Raw genomic sequence first — 24,725 nt, forward strand, 5'->3', positions numbered from 1 at the left:
TTGATTTATGAAAATTTATTGCAGTTAAAATTAGGTTAGATTGGGGAAAGGCTGACCCACCTGTGTGAAATACTTTCCAGTGGGTTTCAAAACCTTCACCGCAAGATCAAGAATAAGTCGCAAAAAATCCCATGTTGATTCTGAGGGAAGAAATAAATGCTTCATTCTCCAATAAGAACTGTAAAAACTCCAAAGGTTTAAAATATTGATAGAAGTTAGACAATTAAAAAGTCGAAATTTGCACAACCAGAACATTGAGAATCTGGGCTCCATAATTCCATCTGGAAATATGGGCCTTGATAAAATGAAAATTGGGACTTTGATTTAATTAAATCACCAAATACTAAAACCGGGATCAATTGACTCTTAACCTGCCCCTGAAATTACTTGAGATGGAGATTGGCAGCAACTGCTGACCTTTCCAGCAATACTCACTTCTTGAAGTTGAAAAAAACCCAACATATTTACCTTCTTCTGGAGATGTGGAGATCGGAACAGCTGTCAGGTCATTAATAACATAATCAAATACCCTGCCTTCTGCAGCATATGTCTTCAGTACTGGAACACAATCTTCCACTAAAACCTGCACAATGAAGAAACAAAATTACACCAATTTAGAGGCTATACAATGATAAAAACGAATGTTGTATATCGATTCGCTTTTTTGTGAGAAAGTGTTGTGTTTTGAGGTTGAGAAGTGCAAATAAGAAAGGAAGTAGCACTTTGTGCCTTGATTCACACTTAATGGCTTCTGCTCAGCACTGCTCACATGACATCAATATTAAGTGCCAAGTGTGCAACACTTCAATGGCAAGTCAAAAACAACAGTTTCAAAATGTGATAGTACTGTACAACAAAAAGTATGCAAATTACTAGGGTGTGGAGAATGAGGAATCCGGCCCAGTTATATATACATAGGACCTTGGATACTGACAACAATGGGGTGGGAGTAAAAGGTCAACCCCTCCACCACCACAGGAAGCAGTTCAAGCTTGCTGTTATAGCGAGTTCTATCGGATACAAACAAGGTGCTGTGTGTGTGCAGGAAATGGCCAATGTTTTCACTTATCTGCATACATATTCATCTGTGATGAAAGTGTTTAGGAGATCCACAGTTTTAACTAGTGAAGCAAACTTCCCTGGGGAAAGAGGAGCAAAATGTGATCACAAAATGTGACAAGCACCTACTGAGCTTAGGAAATAGTGCACTAAACCAACAATGGAACAATAATGTTTTATATATTAGAAGAATCAAAGAATTGGGACTAGTGCTGAAAGGTATGCTGGTCAGCCATGATTGGAAGAATAGAATTATAGCCAGGGCTGTGAGTGGGAGTCAGAGCAATTTTGGTGCTGCTGGAGTCAGTCGGTAAAAAATGTCCAGGCTCCGACCTCAACATAAATTTCAGAGACTATGTAAATCAGAAAAAAATCCCACTTTTTAAACATAGCGCACCCTTTATTTCCACCTGAGAAAAATGGAGAAATGACTAAGAAATAAGTGTATCAGAAAACCTATACTTGAAGAAGCCAAGAATGAAAAGGAAAAGTGTCAAAAAACTCTTAAGGGACGGTTCATGTTCATTAAAATGGATACCACCACTCGTCGCAGAGTGGTGCCATCACATATTTTGCCACCAATGCTAGATTTGTTGATGAAAACAATAAAATAGTAACTCGGACATTAGGAGTAAAGGACATCAAGGCACATCGTGAGAACATTTATCTCGAGAACTTAGAAGAAATTTTGAAAGATTTTGAAATTAAGAAAGACCAGATTCTACGCATCTTCACTGATAATGCTTCAAATATACTAAGCACAAAGATGAATAAAATTGAAAAATAAAAAATCACTACTGAAAGGGAGATCTCCGATGCAGATTCTGAAACTGAAACAGCAGAAATAGAACAGAATGATGAAACTTTAGATGATATTGTTGAGGAGGCATCTCAGCTCTGTCCAATCCAACATATGCACTGTGCTGTACGTACATTGCAACTAGCAATAAGAGATGGATTGAAAGACCGCCATGCAGCTAATCTGATGGGTAAGGGGAGGCAAGTAGCCACAACAGCCAGGACCTCTAAAATTGATGCTATCCTCCAGAGATGCGCAGGAACGGGAGATATTTTGGACCAAGCAACTCGCTGGGGCAGCACATATACGATGGTTAAGCGTTTGCTTGACCTAAACCCTTTCTAGAAGACATTGATAATCCCAGTGTATTACTGACTAAAAGTCAATGGAGGTTGGTATCACAATTAGAAGCTCTGCTTGCTCACCCTTTATGCAGTCACCAAAAAGCTGCAATCAGCGGATTTTACTCCTGGTACATTCCTATGGGAGTAGAAAATCTTCACCTATCCAAAGCTGGAGGATTAATTGCTGAAGGAATTGTGTCGTTAATGAAGAAGAGAAGGTCTGCTACTTGAAAATCAGATCTTGTTAGCTACAGGCTACGTAGACCCTTTGTGATGATGCAGTTTTGTTTAAAAAGGCTACTATCTGAAAAGTCAGAACCACAAAATGAAGATGGGAGTACCAAATCCTTCTCATCCTCTTCAAATGATGGTCAGATTTAGCAAAATATTTAGATAAAATTGAACAGTCAAGAGCAAAGCATTCCTGTTTAAACGTGCAAAGGCAGCCTTTTGGTGTTAAACTAATGGAATTTAAGCAAGATTTTCTTGGTGGTTTAAAAGTAGAGAAATATGATTGCTCATCTAAAATTACAGTACAAGAAGTCATCCCAGATTATCCAGAAACAGTAAATTTTGCAGCTATGCTAGTAACAGCCATACCACCCACATGTCTGTGTGGAGAGACTGTTCTCCGCACTGAAAATAATTAAATCACATTTAAGGGCTTCAATGAAAGAGGATCTGGCAGAAGCAATTCTGTTCCTAAGGACAAGTTATTAATACATTTTAGGTTTGTACTTTTGTAGCAAACTTAACTACCTATGCATTCAGTTTAAATTGCTATTGCACTCGAGATTTTTTTTGTCATAATATAGCCATTTAGCTCATACCTATGGCCTTTAATACATTTTGGAGGAATGCTTTTATAATTTTTATTTAATTCAATGGAATTTTCATTTTATCTTAGTCCTCTATGTATTTTTTCTTTCTTTTAGCATAATGAATGATGTTTCTTTTCAAGAATAAACAATTAAAAAAGCCACAATATCATAGCTACAACCACTAGACTCAAAACCTTAAGGACATGGGTTTAAAAGGTAGCTTGATGATTCATGTAGTTCTTATGAAATGCCATCTTGTGTAATGTCATCATAGCAGATTTAGAATTATTATACCCAGGGGTCGGAGTTGGATACACAAGAAATCAAGGAGTCGGAGTCGGGTGTTTTGGGTATCAACTCCACAGCCCTGGATATAGGACACTGGGACTGGGGAGAAATATTATTTAAAAAATACTAGAATACAAGAAACAAATTCTAAACCTGAGTTTCCCAAATGTATTTGGACAGCTAATTGATTGTGGCCATTGTTTTGCATAGGGTACTTATGTACTGCTCATTTTGAAGCTGACTTAATTATGCTACATACCACTCAAGCCGCCAGCATATTTCTTCAAAAGATTGACGGTTTAAGAATATGTTGTACAGGACATAAGGTACATCTGAGAGAGGAGCAACAAAGACAGGGTTGTGGGTCTGAAACAGTGGGTTGTGTTCAGGCACAGAGCAATTTACATGAGGATTAATGGGCTGAGGCTCTGAACAACCTGGTGCCAAAACAGAATAGGATCTCAGGTGAGTAATTAAGGGAATCAATAAAATGAATCAAAAGCAAGCATTTCTGAGATGGGGAGATAGAGTACAAGACCAGAAGAGACAACAGGTAACAACAACTTTGGAATTGAGAGAGCTTACAATGAAGTCTTGACCAGGCTGGTTCTAATAATCAAACAATATACAGAACGAGAAGCTTATGGAAATCAAGAAATGCAGCGCAGAATTATTAATTCTCACAATGTGCAAGGCAAGATACTTTTTAAAATATTTAACATTTTTGCAATTGATGTGTTAATCCAGAGTTTTGAACATATATACCTGATAGCAGTCTCCTTTCAGATTGTCCAGAACATCTCCACAGGTTTTGCGCATGTGTTTGCAACATGCATTGATCACCATTTGGTCAATGTACAAGTTTGGTTAAGGACTGAATGGAATTTGAGAACACTTGCAAAGCAAAATTAAAACACATAGTTGAATCAGGCCAAAACAAAGAGGTTGGTCAAGGATGGCCCACTTGATTCCCAGCGGTCGGTTGAGGGCAACCCGTGTGTGTCCCGGCAGTTGGTCAAGGGGGGGACCGTTGAAAGAACAACGAGGGACCCGGCATATGAGAGGGCCGCCAAGTGAACAGAGGGACCCAGCATGTGGGGGGGGGGGGGGGGGGGGGGGGGGGGGGCCGAGAGGACTATCCGGACGATAGTTCAAGTTCAAGTTCACATTTATTGTCACATGCAGTGAATACTTTTGTAACTTTGTCAGAACCCTATATGTGTCGGCTCTTTGCATACTTATGTTTTATATTTTAAGGAAAGCAAAGAATTTCATTGTACCTAGGAAAATGTGTCAATAAATGGGTAGAGTTCTTTCGGAAGAGACAGGCCATACAAAAGTGACAATATAACTTCAATTGGTGTAGGGAAAAAGAAAAAAAGAAAATTTACATGCAGCATTTGGAACATGATAGCTGAATTAATGGTGGTTCAGGAAATAAATAAGGACAATCTCATGGCCAACCCAGTGAAACTGTTGCAAAGTGACCAAGGATTGTGATTAAACATTCCTGGATATTTAAACTTTTGGGCAAAATGGGTGGACTGGCTTGAGAAAGAATGGAATTAAAAACAGTACAAATAATGGTTTATAACTCAGGAAAGCAAGAGTTTAGCTTTGGTGGAGCCAAGCAAACACTGGTGGGTGTTGTCTTTATACCCCCAAACATCAGGAAAACAAAAGGAGAAGTAACAAGGGGAATTCAATAAATAAGAGAGACAGTGATCTGTGGACTGGACAAACCAAATGAGCAGTGAAATGAACATGAATTCATGGAGTGGTTAAAGGTTAGCTAGATCAATGTTATGAAGACGCACCACAAACAGTTAATCTAGATTGAAGGTACACAAAAATGCTGGAGAAACTCAGCGGGTGCAGCAGCATCTATGGAGCGAAAGAAATAGGCGACGTTTCGGGCCGAAACCCTTCTTCAGACTAGATTGTAGATTGATTTTTGTGCAAATGGGTAAACTAGTAATCTGGTAGTTAAGATGCATAGGAAAGAATCATTTATGTAAAAGATAGAATTGTATATTAAAATTAGAGTTTATTTAGCTCAATCTGAAATCAAGTCTTAGATCTGAAGAGAAAGCTATAAAGATACAAGGGATGAATTGACTACTATAGATTAGGAAACGTATAACGTTTGGATGCGATGGGGGGGGGGTTGATAGGCAAGTAGACAAAAGGCTGAGATATGGAGAGAAGTGGTGTGAAATGTAAAGCCAGAGAAAGGGATATATGTGGAAGAGAAGAGGGGAAGGGGAAAGGGTTGTTCTGGTTCAGTTATCCAAAATTGGAGAATTCAATGTACATGCCTTTGGTTTGTAAACTGCCCAAGCAGAATGAGGTACTTTTATTCCAGCTTGTGTAGTCTCATTTTGGCAATGGACGAGACCCAGGACATAAAGTTTGGTACGGGAATGGGAAGGGGTTAAATGGTTAGCAATCGGAAGATCCAGAGTTACTCCTACACTTTTTTTTTTATCCTCCATGGCTAAGTAGGCTGAAGGAACCAAATGTATTTCTCCTACTTCTATACCCCATGTTGATCTTTACAGCGAGGATTTGAGTAAAGAATACACACATTTCCGCAGTAACACATGTGATCAGATGGCACCTGGAATATAATGAGTGGGTGTGTTCTCCATACCAAAAGCAGGATTCACTTTTGGGACTGGCAGGGTAGATGTCCAGACATTTTCACTCTGGAGAGTTTTGCATGAGAGGGAAAGAGATAAGCCAACATTTAAAGGGAAATGTCAGCAGAGGAGTGATATTAAAGGTTGGAACGCTATTTCGTCATCTGCTGGAACACCTAGTCGTATATCCATTAATCTTCATCGAAAAATTCATGCAAAATGACAAGATAATCTCCCCGGAGCGCTACCAGTTTTAGGTGAGCACTTTTGCACCACGTGACAACTAATTTGGGCGAGGTCACCCACAATGTTAAAGGATATTTCCACCATGGTGACCATCTTTGGTTTTAACTTAACAAGCTCACATAGGATTCCACCATCGCCTCCTCCCAGGATAAGAATCTCTTTTCCTGTGTAGTCCTCGCTTCCACTGCCCATTATAGCCTGTGTATATGGGAGGTCACTTTCTCCTAGATCTGGAACAAAGTAATATACATCATTTATAACATATTTCAATAAAGAAGTAAATGTAACAGAAATTGAGGACAAACAAACTAGGCATGTCTTGGGGGCACTGTTAGGACACTCATCAAGGTCCATGCTTAGACAATAGACAATAGGTGCAGGAGTATGCCATTCGGTCCTTCGAGCCAACACCTCCATTCAATGTGATCATGGCTGATCATCCCCAATCAGTACCCCGTTCCTGCCTTCTCCCCATATCCCCGACTCCGCTATTTTTAGAGCCCTATCTAGCTCTCTTGAAAGTATCCAGAGAACCTGCCTCCACCGCCCTCTGAGGCAGAGAATTCCACAGACTCACCACTCTCTGTGAGAAATAGTGTTTCCTCGTCTCCGTTCTAAATGGCTTATTCTTAAACTGTCCCCTGATTCTGGACTCCCCCAACATCAGGAACATGTTTCCTGCCTCTAGCGTGTCCAAACCCTTAACAATCTTATACGTTTCAATGAAATCCCCTCTCATCCTTCTAAATTCCAGAGTGTACAACCCCAGCTGCCCCATTCTCTCAGAATATGACAGTCCCATCATCCTGGGAATTAACCTTGCTTACTCGTGACTTCACCACCAAACCCACGTTGACAAGTTAGAGCTCAAAAGGTACACACTACCCTGTCCTTCCTAAATTTGCATAGAAGTTATGCTCAGCACTCAGGCAGCTGTACTTAAAAACTGGTCTACAAATGCAGGAGGCTCCTCTGTTACATCTTCCATGTGGATTTGAAACAAGGCGCACAAACTTCTCTCCACTGATGTTGCTTGAATTTATGAACATCTATTTTCTGATTCATTAGATGCAGTCATGTTTTCACAGGATTCAGTGTGTAATTTACAAACAATGCAAAGATTTTAGCTGTGGAAATGAACGCTTCAGACCCACACACAAGACAATTTTAATAAGGTGCAAGTGCAAATTTGGGAGAATTTGGTGAAGATCAGCATTCAAATCATGTTACAATGGAGAAAAGATTAGAAAGCAACAAATAATGTATGAAACAAAGTAAAGAGAAATAAAATCATTTTTTGTCTCGAAATGTTTACTAATAGAGACAAACTAGTCATCTCTTAAGAATGATACATGAAACAATCACTTGTTATTTCACCATTATAACCAAATACTTACTGATGTCACCATTGAGGATAAGAATATTTCCAAACTGTTTTGAATGAAGAATCTTGATGTTCTGATATGCGGAATCTTCATCATAAACAACATCATCAATATCATATTCAACCAATCGACCATCTGCAGTAGGCCAATATCTATCAATGGTCCCACCTCTTATGATTGCAGGCAATCTGGGGAGAGCAATATTGGTTGAATAAACAAATTTGCATTTATTCCACTCCTTACCATGTCATTAATGAAATCCCAAGTACAAAGAACAACATTGTAAATACAGCTGCAGGGAATGTTCTGCATACGTTAAATTAGATGAATTCTGAGAGCACGGGCTTTAATTCTGATGGTTGAGGGCAGAATGCTGGAGACCTGAAAAGAATCAAAAACCGCATAATGGAAAACATTGGAAGATACTCAGTAGTCCAGACAGCATCTGCTAAAAAGAGAAACAGAGTTAACATTTCAGGGGGAGGGGGGAAAGGGGGAGAGTGGAGGAGGCGGAGAACTTGTTACAGTGTTAAAATAAAGAACTTTCATTTGAAAAACGAAAGCATTCACGAGTATGTATGTCATAGACACTACAATGTTACTTAAAATGTAATAATCAATAATTATACAGTATATAATTTATACCGGATTGTCAAAGCTGCCACAGCCAGACATAAAAACAGTTTTTATCCACGAGTAGTTGCTCTACTCAACAGCCTAAAATCTGTAGCCTCCCTTTGATCTGGTATTTTATTGGTTCACATGCTTGATCAGTTGTTATATCATTACTGTCTTATTATTATTAACATTTAGTGTTTTCCGAGTCATTCGTAACTGTCACTATGTAATGTTGTTACTTGTGGACGGAGCACCAAGGCAAATTCCCTGTATGTGAATACCTGGCCAATAAACTTATTTACTTATTTTTTAAAATGTCATAATCATATTGACTTTATTGTACAGTTTACGAAGATCCATTTCAAATTCTGTCGATAAAATTGAGTTTTTATTGAAAAAATATTGATTCACCATGTCAAATTCAAAGAATGCAAAGGGTGTGAAACACAAAAGAACTGCAAGCTGGTTTAAAGTTGAATGGCTTAACGAAATAGTAAAAACCACTACACCAAAAGTCCATGAGGCACAAGAATTCAGTGCGCACACACACACACACACGCACACATTTGTAACAGCATACAAAATTGCACAATACAAGATTTCTGCACACACAAACTATTAATAATTAGAGGAAACATTGCCCCAGCACCCCCATCAATCTGAAGGCTGAAGGGTCTCAACCCAAAATGTCACCTATTCATGCTCTCCAGAAATGTTGCTTGACCCACTGAGTTACTCCAGCACTTTGCATCTTTTATGTAAGCCTGTAAGTTCTGTGTGAACACAGCAACAACACCGTTGTATTGTTCGCCACGAGCAAAGAACGTAAACAGTAATCACCGTCATCCTCCTCAGCCTACCTACTATTCCTCCTGTTCAATCTGATGAACCTGTCACCCTCAAGCCCCATGACCAACAACTTGGAACAATATGCCATGCAGCTTCCTTTAGTAAGTCTTCACCTATGAATTGGGAGATAATGCAGTCATCTGAGAAAAACTGATAACATAGAAGGGGTCAAGGAAAAGCAAAAAAAAAAACAAAGGAAGATAATGGCACAGTTGCACCCAAACTAAATGATATCTGTACAGTTAAATCTACAAACAGGTTGAGGCAGAATCCTGCTTTTATTTCAATGCATCAGCAGTTGAGAAAGAGGCTGTTTGCCCACCCTCTGAAATGATAGTGGCATGTCATCAAGTAGAGAATTAAGAGCAAATAATGCAATTTAATGTAAAATGAAAAATAGTGAAATAAGTCACCAATTATGAATACTACAGAATACTATCAACAGATGACGATTGAGAGAAACTGTACAACAGCACTCTTAAATTGAATAACTGACATGATAATTTCCTTTTGCAAGACCAATCTTATTTCTTACCTTTTTAGTCTGTTAATATTCCCCTGCAAGAGATCTTTCAGTTTCTGTTCTAGTTTGTCACAGAGCTGAAATGTAAATGAGTATCATAAATGTAAAACTTATTAACTAAACATTTATTAACTAAAGACTCAGTGTGGAATCTGCTACACAACAGGGTTTTATCAACATTTGGCTGAACAATGTTTAGAGTAGCCATCAACAGAAAACACCTAACTAGCTGAAAGCAAAGGTTGCCAAGCTGTGACCAGGTGAGTGGGAGGTGGGGGCTGAATGCACATGGGGTACAGTTTTAGCCCAGTGATTTACTGATGTTTGGTCATAGATAGCAAATCAGCAGGAGGCCGCCACAAATGGTTATATTCTGTACAGCGGAGCAGAACATATTGTCCAGCACAGAATAGTCTTAAGGAAGGTCCCAACACAAAACATCCCCTATCCATTTTCTCCAGAGATGCTGTCTGACTCGCTGAGTTACTCCAGTATTTTATCTCTAGAGCATACATACACCAATTGAAGTAACAATACATGTAGTTAAATACATGTAGCAAAATAACAAATTACATTTTTGCCTGTATAACAAAAACAGACCACAGAAGAAAAGGAGGATTATGATATGCTGGCTCTAGATATGGTTGGAATACTTTGCATTTGAACATCCCGTTTCAGAAGAACATACAACCAAAGGAAAAGATGGACTGGAGGGTAGCCAATGTAACTCTACTTTTTAAGAAAGGAGGGGGAGATAAAACAGGGAATGAAAGAACAGTTAGCCTTACATCGGTAGCAGTGATGGGATCAGTCAAAGTCAACATGGGTTTATGAAGTGGAAATGCTTGACCAATATTTGGAAATTTTTTAGGAAGTAACAAGTAGAATGGATAAGAAAAAGCCAGTGGATGTGGTCGATATAAGTCTTTTACACCTAAGAGATTAGTGTGTAAAATTAGAGCACATGGTATAGGCGGTAGGGTATTGACATGGATAGAGAACTGGTTGGCAGACAGGAAGCAAAGAGTAGGAATTAACAGGTCCATTACAGAATGGCACCAAGGCTCTGTGCTGAGACCCCAGTTGTTTACAATATATATTAATGATTTAGACGATGGAATTAAATGTAACATCTCTAAGTTTGCGGATGACACAAAGTTGGGTGGCAGTGTGAGCTGCGAGGAGGATGCTATGAGGCTGCAGGATGACTTGGATACGTTGGGTGAGTGGACAGATGCATGGCAGGCAGTATAATGTGGATAAATGTGAGGTTATCCACTTTGGTGGCAAGAACCGGATGATAGATTATTATCAGAATTGCATCACATTAGGAGAAGGGGAGGTGCAACGAGACCTGGATGTGCTTGTACATCAGTCACTGAAACTAAGCATGCAGGTACAGCAGGCAGTGAAGAAAGCCAATGGTATGTTGGGCATCATTGCAGGAGGATTTGTTTAAGAGCTGCAGTTGTATAGGGCCCTGGTGCGACCACACCTGGACTATAGTGGGCAATTTTGGTCTCCTAATTTGAGGAAGAACATTATTACTATTGATGGAGTGCAGCATAGGTTCACCAGGTTAATTGCCGGGATGGCAGACTGACATACGATGAAAGAATGGGTCGACTGGGCTTGTATTCGCTGAAATTTAGAAGGATGAGGTCTTATAGAAACATGTAAAATTCTTAAGAGGATTGGATAGGGGAGATGCAGGAAAAATGTTCCCGATGTTGGGGAGTCCAAAACCAGGGGTCACAGTTTAAGAATAAGGGGTAGGTCATTTAGGACTGAGCTGAGGAAAAACTTTTTCATCCAGAGTTGTGAATCTGTAGAATTCTCCGCCACAGAAGGCAGTGGAGGACAATTCACTGGATGTTTTCAAGAGAGAGTTAGCTTTTTTTAGAGTTTAAGAGTTTAGCTTTTAGGACTAAGGGACTCAAGAGATATGGGAAAAGGATGGAACGGGGTATGGATTTTGGATGATCAGCCATGATCAAATTGAATGGGCGTGTTGGCTCAAGGGGCTAAATGGCCTTCTCCTGCACCTATTTTCTATCTCATCTGCCAGGACACAAATCCATACTCCTCTATTCCTGCACTTCCTTGTGCCCACCAAAAAGCCTCTTAAACACCAACTATTATATCTGCAAACCACCCCTGGAAATCTTTATAGGCCCCCACCATTCAGTGTAAAAACACTTGCCCCACAAATTTCCATTACATTTTCTCCTTCTCAGCTTATAGATTATGCTATCTAGTGTTGGACGTTTTCACCCTTGGAGAAAGGTTCGGAGTCTTTATCTATGCCTCATAATTTGTATACACTTCCATCAATCTCCCCTCAACCTCTGACATTTCAGAGAAAACAATCCAAGTTTATCCAACCTATCCTTGTAACTAAAACCATCTAATCCAGGCAGCATTCTGGTAAACCTCCTCCGCATCCTCCCCAAAGCTTCCACATCCTTCCTGTAATGGGCCGACCAGAAATGCACGCAATACTCCAAAAGCAACTTAACCAATATTATTGCAAACACCACCAAAATCAGTGGAGTTGCAGTCAGGAAGGCTATCAAAAGATATAGCAGGATATAGAAGTTTCAACAATGGGTGGAAAAATTACAGATAGAGTTTCATTCAAGCAAGTGTGGCGTGTTGAACTTTGGGAGATCGAATGCAAGGGTAAAGTATTCAGTTAATGACATGACCCTTAATGGCATTGATGTATAGAGGAATCCGAGTTTATAGCTCTCTGATGTGGCAACACAAATCGTGTCTAGACAGAATAATAGAATGCCATCAGTCAGGACATTGAGTATAAGAGTCAGGAAGTCATATGGTTGAGTATAAGAGTCGGGCCAGAGGAAAAATGTTTAAAGGAGAAGTAGGGAGCAGGCTTTTCTTAGACAGAGTGATTGGTTCCTGGAACACACTGCTGGGGTAGGGGGTTGAGGCAGATGCAATATCGGCATTTAAGAAGCTTTTGATAAGCACATGGCTATGCAGATAATGGAGGGACACAGACCACATGTAGGCAGACAAGATTATTTTAACTTGCCATCATGTTCTGCACAGATGCCACGGGCCAACAAGTCTGTTCTGGTGCTGTACTATTCTATACAAAATTGTTACCATTTATCAGGCCAACATTGAGAACTTCTTTTAAACTGATCCAAAATAGTTAGTTTAGAAGTAAGATGTTTATACAAAACATGAACACATCAAAGCAGCAAATTAATGGCCAGGAACCCACTGCTGATATTATTCCAGTGAATTCTACTTCACCTACACAATAAAAGTTTTAAAAGTATGGGATCAAGGTCAATGGGATTAGACGTTGTGGAATACTAAAAGCTGCAGTATCCAAGTAGAACCATTGGGCTGCTCAGCAATGATGAGTTGATGGCAACGTTTTATCTTCATCTATGCTGACATAGTTAATTACTTTATCAAAGTGCAGAACCAGTCGAAGGCCATCTACCAAACCCAATAAATAAACACCTCAATAACCCGCTCACTCAAATAGTTATTAAATTTGTCCCTGCAAGTTGCATAATTATTCCAAAAACTATTTATGACACTGACAATTTGCACATTGAAATTGTATAATCAGACATTGGGCTTCATCTAAGGTACTGACGCACTACAATGCTGACGACTATATCCTGCACGCAGCATCTTCCCTTCTACGCTATCTGCTTTGCATGAGTTTCAGTTGATGGTATCTATCTATGGTATATCTGATCCGTTTAGATAGCACGCAAAACAAAACTTTTTATAAGATCATGGACATCAGAGCAAATTTAAGCCACTCGGACCATTGAGTCTGTTCACAGTGTAGCCTCCTGTACATCGTCGAGACCAAGCATGGACTCAGTGACCACTTGGGTAACCTCTAACGAACCCCACACCCACCCACTCTTGCCCTCCTGGACTCTCACCTATTTCTCCCTCCATCCCACCCTCCACCACCTGTTACTTTCCTCCCTCTAGCTTCATTAATTCTGTCTAACACCTTCTGCTTTTATATCTGACCTTTATTCGAACCATCTGCCTACCAAACCCCCCCCCTTGCCTATATCCACCTGCCACACTTTAACCTGTCTCTTCCGGCTTTCTTTCCCCCATCTACCGACAGTCTGAAGAATGGTCTCGACTCAAAACTTCACCTACCCAAGTTCTCCAGATATGTTGCCTGACCTGCTGAAATACTCCAGCACTTTGTGTCCCTTTTATCCACTGACTCTCCTTTGTCTATCCTGCTTGTTAATTCCTCAAAGAATTCCAACAGATTTGTCAGGCACAATCATCCCTTAACAAAACAATGCTGACTGTAGCCTACTTTATCACGTGCTTCCAAGTACCCCGAAAACTCATCGTTAACAATGGACTTAAAATCTTACCAACCACTGAAGTCACGATAACCGAACTATAATTTCCTTTCTTTTGCCTTGTTCCCTTCTTAAATAGTGGAGTTACACTTATGATTTTCCAGTCCTCTTGAACTATTCCCGACTAGTGATTCTTGACAGATCACTACTACTGCCTCTGCAATCGCTACAACTACCTCTTTCAGAGCCCTGTCTCGTCCATCTGGTCCAGGTGACGTCCACCTTCAGACCTTTCAGATTCCCAAGCACCTTCATCCTTAGTAATAGCGACAGCATTCACTTCTTCCCCCTGACTCTCTGGAGTATCAGGCATGTTACTGGTGTCTTCCACCCAGAAGGCAAACGCAAAAAACATATTCAGTTTGTCTGCCATTTCTTTGTTCCCCGTTATGACTGTTCCAATGTCATTTTCCAACAGTCCAATGCCCACGCTTGCCCCTTGTTTACTCTTTATTTACCTGAAAAAACCCTGGCATTCCCCTTTATATTTTTTTACTAGCATGCCCTATATTTTCTCCTTATTGCTGTTGTAGTTGCCTTGTCATTTTTTAAAAGCTTTACAATCCTCTAGCTTGCCGCAATCTCTTTGCCATATTATATGCCTTCTCTTTTGCTTTTATGCAGTCTTTGACTTCCTTTGGCAGCAATGGTGACCTCATTCTCCAGTTAGTATGTTTCTTCCTCTTTTGGTTGAAAACATCCTGCGCCTTCCAAATGACTCCCAGAAATTGCTGCCATTCCTGTTCCACTGTCATACTTTTAATTGTACCAATAATAAACGTCAACACAAGTACACACACATATAATGGACAGCCATATTGGGGGGGGGGGGGGGGGGGGGGGGGGGGGGGTGTGTGTGCGTGTCTGTGTGTCTGTGTGTGTGTGTTGTGTGTGTCTGTGTGTGTGTGTGTGTGTGTGTGTGTGTGTGTATGTGCGTGTGTGCGTGTGTGCGTGTGTGTGTGTGTCTGTGTCTGTGTCTGTGTCTGTGTGCGATCACATCTTCGTTAAAATACGACACAGTAATGGTCAAATTTTACATATTCCGGTAGACATTCCGGAGTCCAAAATCGCCTTATCTAAACATTTCATGCTTTATTTCTCGAGATTAATTAAAATGAGTTTGAACCCGGGACTGAAGTCCAAAGATCATAGCTGAAGACTGCGGCGGCCCAACTCGCGGACATTTGGTCAACGCTCGCCCGCCCCCTCACCGCCTCGCTCGTGGTCCTCATGTCGGCGCATGGTGGGGAGGTTGCAGCCGCTCTCTGCCTCTGCCCTCTCGCTGACTTTTCCTCTGCCCCCTGCCCCCCGTCTCTGCCCTCGCTCTCTCTATCCCTCCCTCTCCCTCTCCAGCCGTGCCTGCGAGTTGGGGGCTATGCGTGAGTGGATAGGGTGGGGGATGGGGTAAAAGGAGCGAACTAATAATGTTAATATAATATCAAGGGGGCTGTGGTTAATCTGTGTGTGTGGGGGTGGTTAGTGTGTGTGTGACGCCGCAGGCCGCCCCCCTTTCCCTGCAGTCGCGCGTTGAGGGGACGGGACCCAACTGGTCTAGTAATATACTAAAACTCTTCCCTTTGTTCTCAACATTCTAAATTTCCATGTATATGCAGTGTTGTATTGGCTTTCTTTCAATCTACATAATTTGCATCTTCTTCCAAAGCGCGTGGCCACAGCCTTCCCATTTTCACACATGCCACTCGCGTTTTTTCCCTCGATGGGATAAACATCTTCCCGTTGCATTCCAACCTATATTTCCAAAGTTTTTTAAAGTTTTAATCGTTTATTTCAAAAAAGAACTGCTTTTCAGTGGGAGACTTGCAGCACTTTCCATTGATGATGTCACAGTGCCATCTCACAGACGTCCAATCACAACGGATCTCTTTTATATATGACATCACAATGGGACAGGGGTAGGGGTTTGCAACCTTCACGTGTTTCCACAAATGCAATCAACCTGGCATGCACAATCAAATAGAACAAGTTGTCCTCCCCTCCCTCTCTACCCCCATCTCTATCTATCCCTCCCTCTCTACCCCCCTGCCTCCCTAGGGAGTGGCGAGTATTGGGACCTATGGGTGGAGTGGTGGAGTATTGCGTTCGTGGACCAGTCCACCTGTGTCGCCGCGCGCACCCCATGCCCCTCAATCTCTAACCCCCTCCCTCTCCCTTTCCTCGCTAACACCTCTCCCTCTCTACCCCCTCCCCTTCTAACCACGCCTGCACAGTTGGGGGGGGCAATGCGCGAGTGAATAGGGGGTGGGGAAAATGCAACATCAAAAAAGTACAATTAAAATGGAACTGCATGATTAAATTAATAACTGATACTCCAGAAAATTTGGCAGTCTGGCATCAAAGAGTCGCAAGAGTGCTGGATTGTCAACATTTCACTATAATTAACTACATTTTTCTCCCACAAGTTTTCTCTAGTTCATTTATCTTCAACCTGTCACTCTGGCAATTAAAACAATTTCTCATTATTCAGCCTAACAAAAACATTTAATCTTCAAAACATCAGTAAATTTTTCAGAGAGATTGGCACAAGAACCAGGGTGTGACGCAGGGTAGAACGGTTTCAACTCAGAGTGATCATGATGTATTCTATGATTAAAATGTAGGTGGCGCAGATTTGATTGTTATTTTCACAATGGAATAGGATTAATTCTTGAAGAAAATAGGGCTTCTGGAAAGAGTTAGAAATGGGATTGACCGGATTGCTCTTGCAAAGATCCAGTTCTTGATTGACTGAATGGCCTTCGTCCTTGGTGTAACATTTCTATGATTCGTAGAACAGTTTTCACATATAGAAAAGCAAAATGTCAAAGATACTGTAATACTAAAACAGAATAGGATATGCTTAAAATTCTCCCTGTAATTATATTAAACTGTTTTCTAACCCCAACACAGAGCAAAAAATTCACTTCCTAGTTCTGGACCAAACTTTCTCCAAGACACCCTTCTTAAAATGGCATCTCCAAAATTGGCAATCTCACTCCAGATTGTTTTAAGTATTTGTTTAATTTTCTTGCATTAATAAATGCCACTCTTAATAAAGGAATCAGTCACACATCATTTGCAACCTGTTCTGTTACTAACATTGACATATACAAATGTACAATGATTGCAAGGTCATTTTCAAAGACACAAACAACAATCAACACAAATGCCACTTGAATGTACAGGAAACTCTTGTGCTTAATATACAACACTAGAAAATGCATATTTCCCTGGTTTTGCTCTCAAAATGTGTTTTCCTTAAAGCCTGAAGGGTGGTACATCCATCTCACAACTGCCTCACAACACTAGAGATTGCTGTCTGTGTGGAGGTTGAAAGCCACTGGGTGCTCCAATTTCCTCCCACATCCCTAAGACATAACAAACAATGGACACTAAAAGCTGGAATAAATCAGAGGGCTTGGAATGGGAATAGGTGACATTTTTCAGGTTGAGACCCATCTTCAGTGTCAGCGGAGAGGGAAGCGTGAGATATGAAGAGGTACATGGAACAAATGAATGAAGGACATGCAAAAGTACAAATCAAAACCTCAACTTTTGGTCACTGGTAAATTGCCCCTAATGTGTGGGTGAGTGGTAGAATCTGCGGGTGCTCATGGGAATGTGGGGAGAATTTGAAAATGGGATTAGTGTAGATTAGTCTTTGATAGCTGTTGTGGACATGGTGGACCAAAGGACCTGGTTTCATGCTGTATGATTTAATGAATGTGCCAGGTCAGTCACCTCCTTGTTTAAGCATTCAGTCAAAAGCATCCATCTTTTCTAATCTTGGCTTTTGACCTGTGCTGTGAGGGTTTGCAGCCCATTGACAAATCAGCCCATTGTGGGACTTTTCAATATCTAAACTATACTCTCTATTCACCTCCCAGTGACTATTAGCCCTTTCCTCAAATCCTAAATTGACATCCAGCTAATTATCTTTCATAAGAGGTATGTCCAAGCAGTTGCAGGGTGATCATACTCCAGTGTGGTGACAGCCCATGCACTTTGTGTGGATTCATTAATACTTTTGCATCTCACCTCTAAAAGAAAATTAGAAACCTATTATGGGACTATCAAAACAGCAGATGAATTAAACAGATTATCTCTCCTCTCCCACCACTCTCCCCCCCCCCTCCCCTTGCAGATCAACACAAAAAAAGTCTTGCTGCAAACTAAAAATGATAATGGAATGACGGCAGAAGCACTTACAGTTTCAATTGTTGCTCGTCCTTTGTTATCCAATTCATAGCTGTGGATGTCAAATGTCAGAAGCTTATCCGTGTACATTCTCAGGGTGGCAAAGCTGCAAGTAAAATTAAATCATTTAAAATAACATCTATTTCTGAAACTTGCATCCCACATTAAATGGTTTCCTTACCACCAATCGATGAGCACAATATGTCAACATTTCTGTATAGATTGAGAGATTACGTACACAAAACAGGCACCAAATCCAAATAAGACAGGCAACACAAAAATCATTTAGACGACAACACCAACCATACTTAAATGCATTCAATATCAGGTTCCTCCCCACATTTTTAGTAGATGGATTGGTAAATTGACCATTACATGGGGCAAAAATAATAACATTTCAAAGAACAGAAAATTTCCACTTAGCAGATACCTCTTCTGAATTCAGAACTGCCTGAAGGACGTGAACCATGATGGAAACTATTAAGACATGACCAGCTGAAATCACATATACACCAAGCACCTGATGAATTACCCAAAGGCTGGTACATTCAATATTAAAAATAGGTGCAACAAAAGCAGAACAGAAGCAGGTGCAACAAACGACCTTCAAGCTATAAATTCAACTGTTTCTATTTCCACAGATTCTGTTTCACCTGCTGTGCATCCAGCATTTTGTTATTTAAATTCATACTTTGTTTTCAAATGAACATGTGCTATAAAAATGAAAATCTCCAAGTCCTTTCATTGATTTTCGCCAACTGCCCATTGACTTATTGTTGCCTGATGACCTTTACAACTTATCCCCATTGCAGCCCTTCCTATTCTAACCACATTTCCAAATCTTCCTCTCACATACTCGAGGGAGCAATTTACCATGCCCAATTTAACCTAAAAACCAATGTCTTTGGGGTGTGGGTAGAAACCGGAGCACCCCAAGTAATCTCTCTTGGAACATGCAAGGTCCATGCAGACAGCACCAAAAGTCATATTAAACTTGAGTCACTGCAATTGTGAGGCAGCAGCTCAACTAACCATCACGAAATACACTGAACCATCTAGTGTGGCTGTAAATCAATTTCAGTCCCCAGGTTACGACAAGTTCCATTCCTCAGACCTGGCAAAAGAAACCTGCAACCCGTAGTAGCTGGCAAATCCAGCCTCATCCATCCTCCCAAACACTCGTTTGTACGTACTGGGTGACCAGAAGTCAGGTGCTTATAACCCAGTGAGGACCTGTACCACACTTAATTCCAGATATGTTTGCTAATACAAAAGAGATTGTTCTGTAAACTTCATGGGCTCAGTTTCAGTAGAACATAACTTGGTGCCATTTCTAAATTTGTCACTTCGTTGGCAGAAAAACTCTTGTTCGTAAGTTTTCATACCTGCCAGACTCTGAAATATACGTTACCAAGAAACCATTTTCGCCTAAATTGTGAATTGTCTTGGTCATTCGTTGTTCCTGAAAAATTGGTTCCAATGCTTCAATAACAGTTCTGCCATCAGCTGAAGAAAGAAAAACAATGTTAAAAAAGGTGGCTGCACAATTATTGTTGGCCCCCTATACTCCAGATTTGCCCTTCTACAATTGACAATCTACATGTATGACAAGACAATTTAAACCTACTTACAGCAATCTACATCCACCTAGTAGACTTAAATATCATAATGCAAATTAATGTATGTCTCCAGAGATTAAAGCACAAATTGAAAATAAATTTCAAAATAATTGGGCTGCTCACAGGAAAGACCTATTTGGAGCACTTATTTATCATCTTTCCAATTTCAATGGAAAAAGCAGATATAGAAACGTTGGGAATTTTGCAGATACTAGATGCAAGACAGAAATCCCACAAATTTAGTTGCTTTATGATGTATTCTTTTTCCATGGATGGAACTTTGCTCAAGTTCATCCGCAATGCCCAATGTGATAATTTAACAATGGCAGCCAATAAATATTATACAATGATACTCGCTTCTTGATCAGCAAACCTCTTCACTACCACGTGCCGAAGGTCGCATTCTGAATTATGCCCTTCTTCCAACGGCAACACCTGCAATCTCACAACTAGCCAGGCCGAACAACTTGTTTAACTGTTCCTCTGCCACTGGATTAACTGCTTAATTTACCACCCATCTACACAGAGTGTGATCTACAGGACGCACTTTTGCAACTCTTCCCATGTTGCGTAGGAAGGAACTGCAGATGCTGATTTAAACAAAAGATAGACACAAAATGCTGGAGTAACTCAGCAGGACAGGCAGCATCTCCGGAGAGAAGGAATGGGTGATGTTTTGGGTCGTGACCCTTCTTCAGACTGACGTCCGGGGAGTGGGCGGCACAGAGATAAAATGTAGTCGGAGACAGTAAGACTGGTAGGAGAACTGGGATGGGGGGGTGGAGAGAGAGGGAAAGCAAGGGCTTCTTGAAGTTAGAGAGGTTGGGGAGTAAGCTGCCCAAGCAAAATACGAGGTGCTGCTCCTCCAATTTGTGCTGGGCCACATTCTGACATTGGAGGCCCAGGACAGAAAGGTCAGTGTGGGAATGGGAAGTGGAGACAAAGTGTTGAGCAACCGGTTGTCTGGGTTGGTTTCATAACCTGACAGTTGTAGATAGGTTAGTGGGTGAGTAACCTATCTCTTTGACATGGTTAGGTCTAAATCCTCAAATGCTACCCAACAGCATTGTATCAGGACTGCAACATTCAAGATAGCTGTTCATCGTCACTTTTTTGTGAATAAATAAGGCTTATATTGTTGATCGACTTTATCTCACACACTCAGTTGGGAAATTGAACAATTTTTTCATGTTCTTCAGGCCCAAACCTACTCCTGAACAGTCACCAGACAGGTTACACAAGTTATACATAAACATGTTTTAACTTATTTTTGGAAGACAAAAATGTTGGAGAAACTCAGCGGGTGAGGCCGAGGCAGCATCTATGGAGCGAAGGAAATGGGCAACGTTTCTGGTCAAAACCTTTCAGACTTTCAAAAAAAAAATTTAAATCCCCTTCCCTTCAACTTATTTTTGTTTGTTTGGTTTACAGCTGAGTTACTGCACAAGGGAAATGAGCGACTGGTGTGTTCTTGACGAAGTGTTCTGGACTAATTTTGTATTATTTAAGGGACAGAAGTTTAGGGGTAATATGAGGGGGAACTCCTTTACTCAGAGAGTGGTAGCAATGTGTGGAATGAGCTTCCAGTGGAAGTGGTGGAGGCAGGTTCATTGGTATCATTTAAAAATAAATTGGATAGGCATATGGATGAGAAGGAATGGAGGGTTATGGTATGAGTGCAGGCAGGTGGGACTAAGGGAAAAAAAGTTGTTCGGCACGGACTTGTAGGGCCGAGATGGCTTGTTTCCGTGCTGTAATTGTTATATGGCTATATGGTTATTGTTAGCACAATTTTGTGCATGGAAGACCTTCTCATGAATTTGAAGTAACAAAGGTCAATGAGGGCAGGGCAGCAGACGTCTACATGAACCTCTGCAGAACTTGACATGGTCCCGCATGGTCGGCTGAGGTTACATTACATGGGATCCAGGGAAAGCTGGCTAATGGGACACAGAATTAGCTTGTTGGTAGGAAACAGAGGATGATTGTAGAAGGTTGTTTTTGGATTGGAGGTCTTTGACTAATGGTGTGCCGCAGGGTTCGATGCTGGCACCATTGTTCTTTGTCATCTATATCCTGGACCTAGGACTCAGCACCGCACTCTGAGACTGGATCCTTTACTCTCTGACCCACAGACAGCAATCAGTAAGGCTAGGCTGTAATGCATGCTCCACTATAATTCCCAATACCAGTGCCCTGAAAGGATCTTTACTATTCCTTACTATGCTCCCTATACACTCAAGACTGAGGCCAAATTCTGCTCTAACTCCATTTATAAGTTTGCAGGTAACACTACTGCAGTCGACTCGATCTTAAACAAAGACCATGCAGACTACAACAAGCAGATCCAAAACATAGTCATATAGCATCAAGTCACACTGCAGTCTTCATCAATGGTGCTAAAGTGAAGATAATCAAGAGCTTCAAACTCATAGGCATAAGCATTACCAACATTTTGATGTTGTGCAACCATAGTGATGCTATGATTAATAAAGAGCACAAATGTGTACTTCTTCTGAAGACTAATGAAATTTAGCATGCTTCCAATGTTTCTTACCAACTTCTAGAGATTCACTATAAAAAACATCCCATCTGGATGCATCGTAGCTTGGTATGGCAAATGATCTGTCTAAGATCACACTGGTGTGTAGGAAAGAACTGCTGGTTTAGATCAAAGATAGACACAAAACTCAGCGGGGCAGGCAGCATCTCTGGAGAGAAGAAATTGGTGATGTTTTGGGTCGAGACCTTTCTTCAGATGTTAGGGTAGAGGGAGATACATAGCTAAGAAAGTGTAAGGTGTGAAAATAGGACAAAGGCAATGGAGATCAAGGAAAATGTAGAATAGATCATTGTTAACTGGTAAAAGTTAACAACAAAGCAACAGAGATAAAATGTAGTTGGAGACTGTAAGACATTAGAGAACTGGGAAGGGTGAAGGATGGAGAGAGAGAAAAAGCAAGAGTTATTTGAAGTTAGAGAAGTCAATGTTCATAGTGCTGGGGTGTAAGGTGAAAAAGAGAAATAGAAGGTGCTGTTCCTAAAATTTGCAATGGGCCTCAGACAATGGAGGAGACCCAGGACAGAAAGGTCAACGTGGAAATGGGAGGGGGAGTTAGTGTTTAGTAACCGGGAGATCAGGTAGGTTTACGTGGACTGAGCAGAGGTGTTCAGCGAAACAGTCGCCGAGCCTGTGCTTGGTCTCGCCGATATAAGAGTCCACACCTGGAAGAGCACATACAGTAGATGAGTTTGGAATAGTTACAAATGAACCTCTCCCTCACCTGTGATGGACTGGGCTGAATCAGTCCCCCAAAACCAGCCTAGTTCAAACTCCCACCTACACTGACTAATAAAATAAGCCTGCGTGACAATCCATCCAAAGGAATTCTTCCACCTGTAAATTCCAGACGTACAAATAGTCATTTGTAAATCCATCCAAATATGCAACCTCGTCCTTTCTCCCGAGGACAAATTGAGGTGCAGCTGGTGGTCCAGAATTTGAGGCGCCCTTGCCAACCCTTCATGGGCACCGGATTACTAGAACATCTTCCTTCATACAGCCCTGTGTTCGGCACTGAGAGAGAGTCCCCACCGGGTGGCTTCCCTCGCCGGCTGCCATCCCCCTCGGTACCGACCCGGGACACAGCATGGAGCCCAGTCCATGCTGGAATGTAGGCAGACCTCTATCCCTCCGACCCAGAGGGGGCGGACTACGGGGCCCGGCTGGGACAAACCAGCCTAGGTCAGGCCGCCGAGATACACGAGGGGCCGGAGCCCCGGCTCAGCAACAACGCGCCTCTTCCGCTGCCGCCTGGCCGCAGACGCCGGGTCGAAGCGCAGGCCGGTCGCCCGCTGCCTGCGACACTCCAGCGGTGAAGCCCCGGGCCTAGGGACCACACTCACCTGGCGCCGACAGGCAGAAATCGAGGATGTGGTGCTGCACTGCCATGGCTGCAGCTCCTGGCCATGCCGAACAAGCCGAGCGCGCACCGTCACCACGGGCGCACGCGCGCGGGAGGGAGGAGGATGCGGGGCGGAGCCGGGGTTCAGAGAGCCGCCATCCACCAATGGGCGGAGGGGAGGAGCTGAAAGCCTGGGGGGGAGGGGGGGAGTGGGCTGGACGGAGCAGGGGGGCACGGGCTGGGGGGGGGCACAGGCGGGGGGGGGGGGGCATGAGCTGGGGGGGGGGGGGGGGGGGGGGAAGGGTCACGGGCTGGGGAGGGGCACAGGCGGGGGGGGGCACGAGGGGGGAAGGCGGGGGGGCACTGGGGGCTGGGGAGGGGCACAGGCGGGGCGGGGGGGGGGGGCGTTGGGGGCGGGGCACGGGCAGGGAGAGCGATGGGGGCGGAACATGAATGGGGGGCGGCGGGGCGAGGGCTGGGACAGGGGAGAGCGCTGGGTGGCGGGGACTGAGGGCGGGGCGAGGCCAGTGCTTGTGGGCGGGGCTATGTCCGGGGGCGGGGCTGACTGGCAGGGGTCAAGAAAGGGAGGGGGTCTTACATCAAATTAGACACAAAAAGCGGGAGTAACAGCGGGTCAGGCAGAATTTCTGGAGAACAAGGCTAGGTGCCGTTTTGGACTGAGAGTCAGGGGAACGAAAGATGTAAACGGGGATGTAGAAAGATATAGAACAAATGAATGAATTATATCAAGGATCAAGTGGGAGAGTCTAGGACTGGAGACCATGGCCTCAGAATTTAAAAAAAAAACATCATTTAAAGAGATGAGGAATTTCTTTAGTCAGACGGTGGTGAATCTGTGGAATTCTTTGCCACAGCAGGCTGTCCATGGATTATTGGATATTTCTAAGGCAGAGATCTAAGTCAATTGATATTTTTAAGGCGGGGATAGATAGATTCTTGATTAGTACATGTGTCAAGGGTTATGGGGAGAAGGCAGTAGAATGGGGTTAGGAGGGAGAGATAGATCAGCAATGATTGAATC

General features: G+C 42.2%; 1 protein-coding gene across 1 annotated transcript in view; it reads right to left on the bottom strand.

Moving 5' to 3' along the window:
* Positions 1–23,840, bottom strand: part of sms (spermine synthase) — a 36,900-nt gene extending 13,060 nt beyond the window's left edge. The window contains exons 1-9 of the mRNA XM_055644719.1: positions 23,685–23,840; positions 19,545–19,665; positions 18,172–18,265; positions 9,587–9,651; positions 7,597–7,772; positions 6,273–6,429; positions 4,077–4,164; positions 469–583; positions 61–140 (exon numbers count right to left, since the gene is read on the bottom strand). Of these exons, the coding sequence (XP_055500694.1) occupies positions 61–140; positions 469–583; positions 4,077–4,164; positions 6,273–6,429; positions 7,597–7,772; positions 9,587–9,651; positions 18,172–18,265; positions 19,545–19,665; positions 23,685–23,730 (942 nt within the window). The 5' untranslated portion in view covers positions 23,731–23,840. The remainder of the gene's footprint in view (positions 1–60; positions 141–468; positions 584–4,076; positions 4,165–6,272; positions 6,430–7,596; positions 7,773–9,586; positions 9,652–18,171; positions 18,266–19,544; positions 19,666–23,684) is intronic.
* Between the last annotated feature and the right edge of the window lie 885 nt (positions 23,841–24,725).

The sequence above is a fragment of the Leucoraja erinacea genome, chromosome 13 (genome assembly GCF_028641065.1).
Source record: "Leucoraja erinacea ecotype New England chromosome 13, Leri_hhj_1, whole genome shotgun sequence".
NCBI classification, from domain to species: Eukaryota; Metazoa; Chordata; class Chondrichthyes; order Rajiformes; family Rajidae; genus Leucoraja; species Leucoraja erinaceus.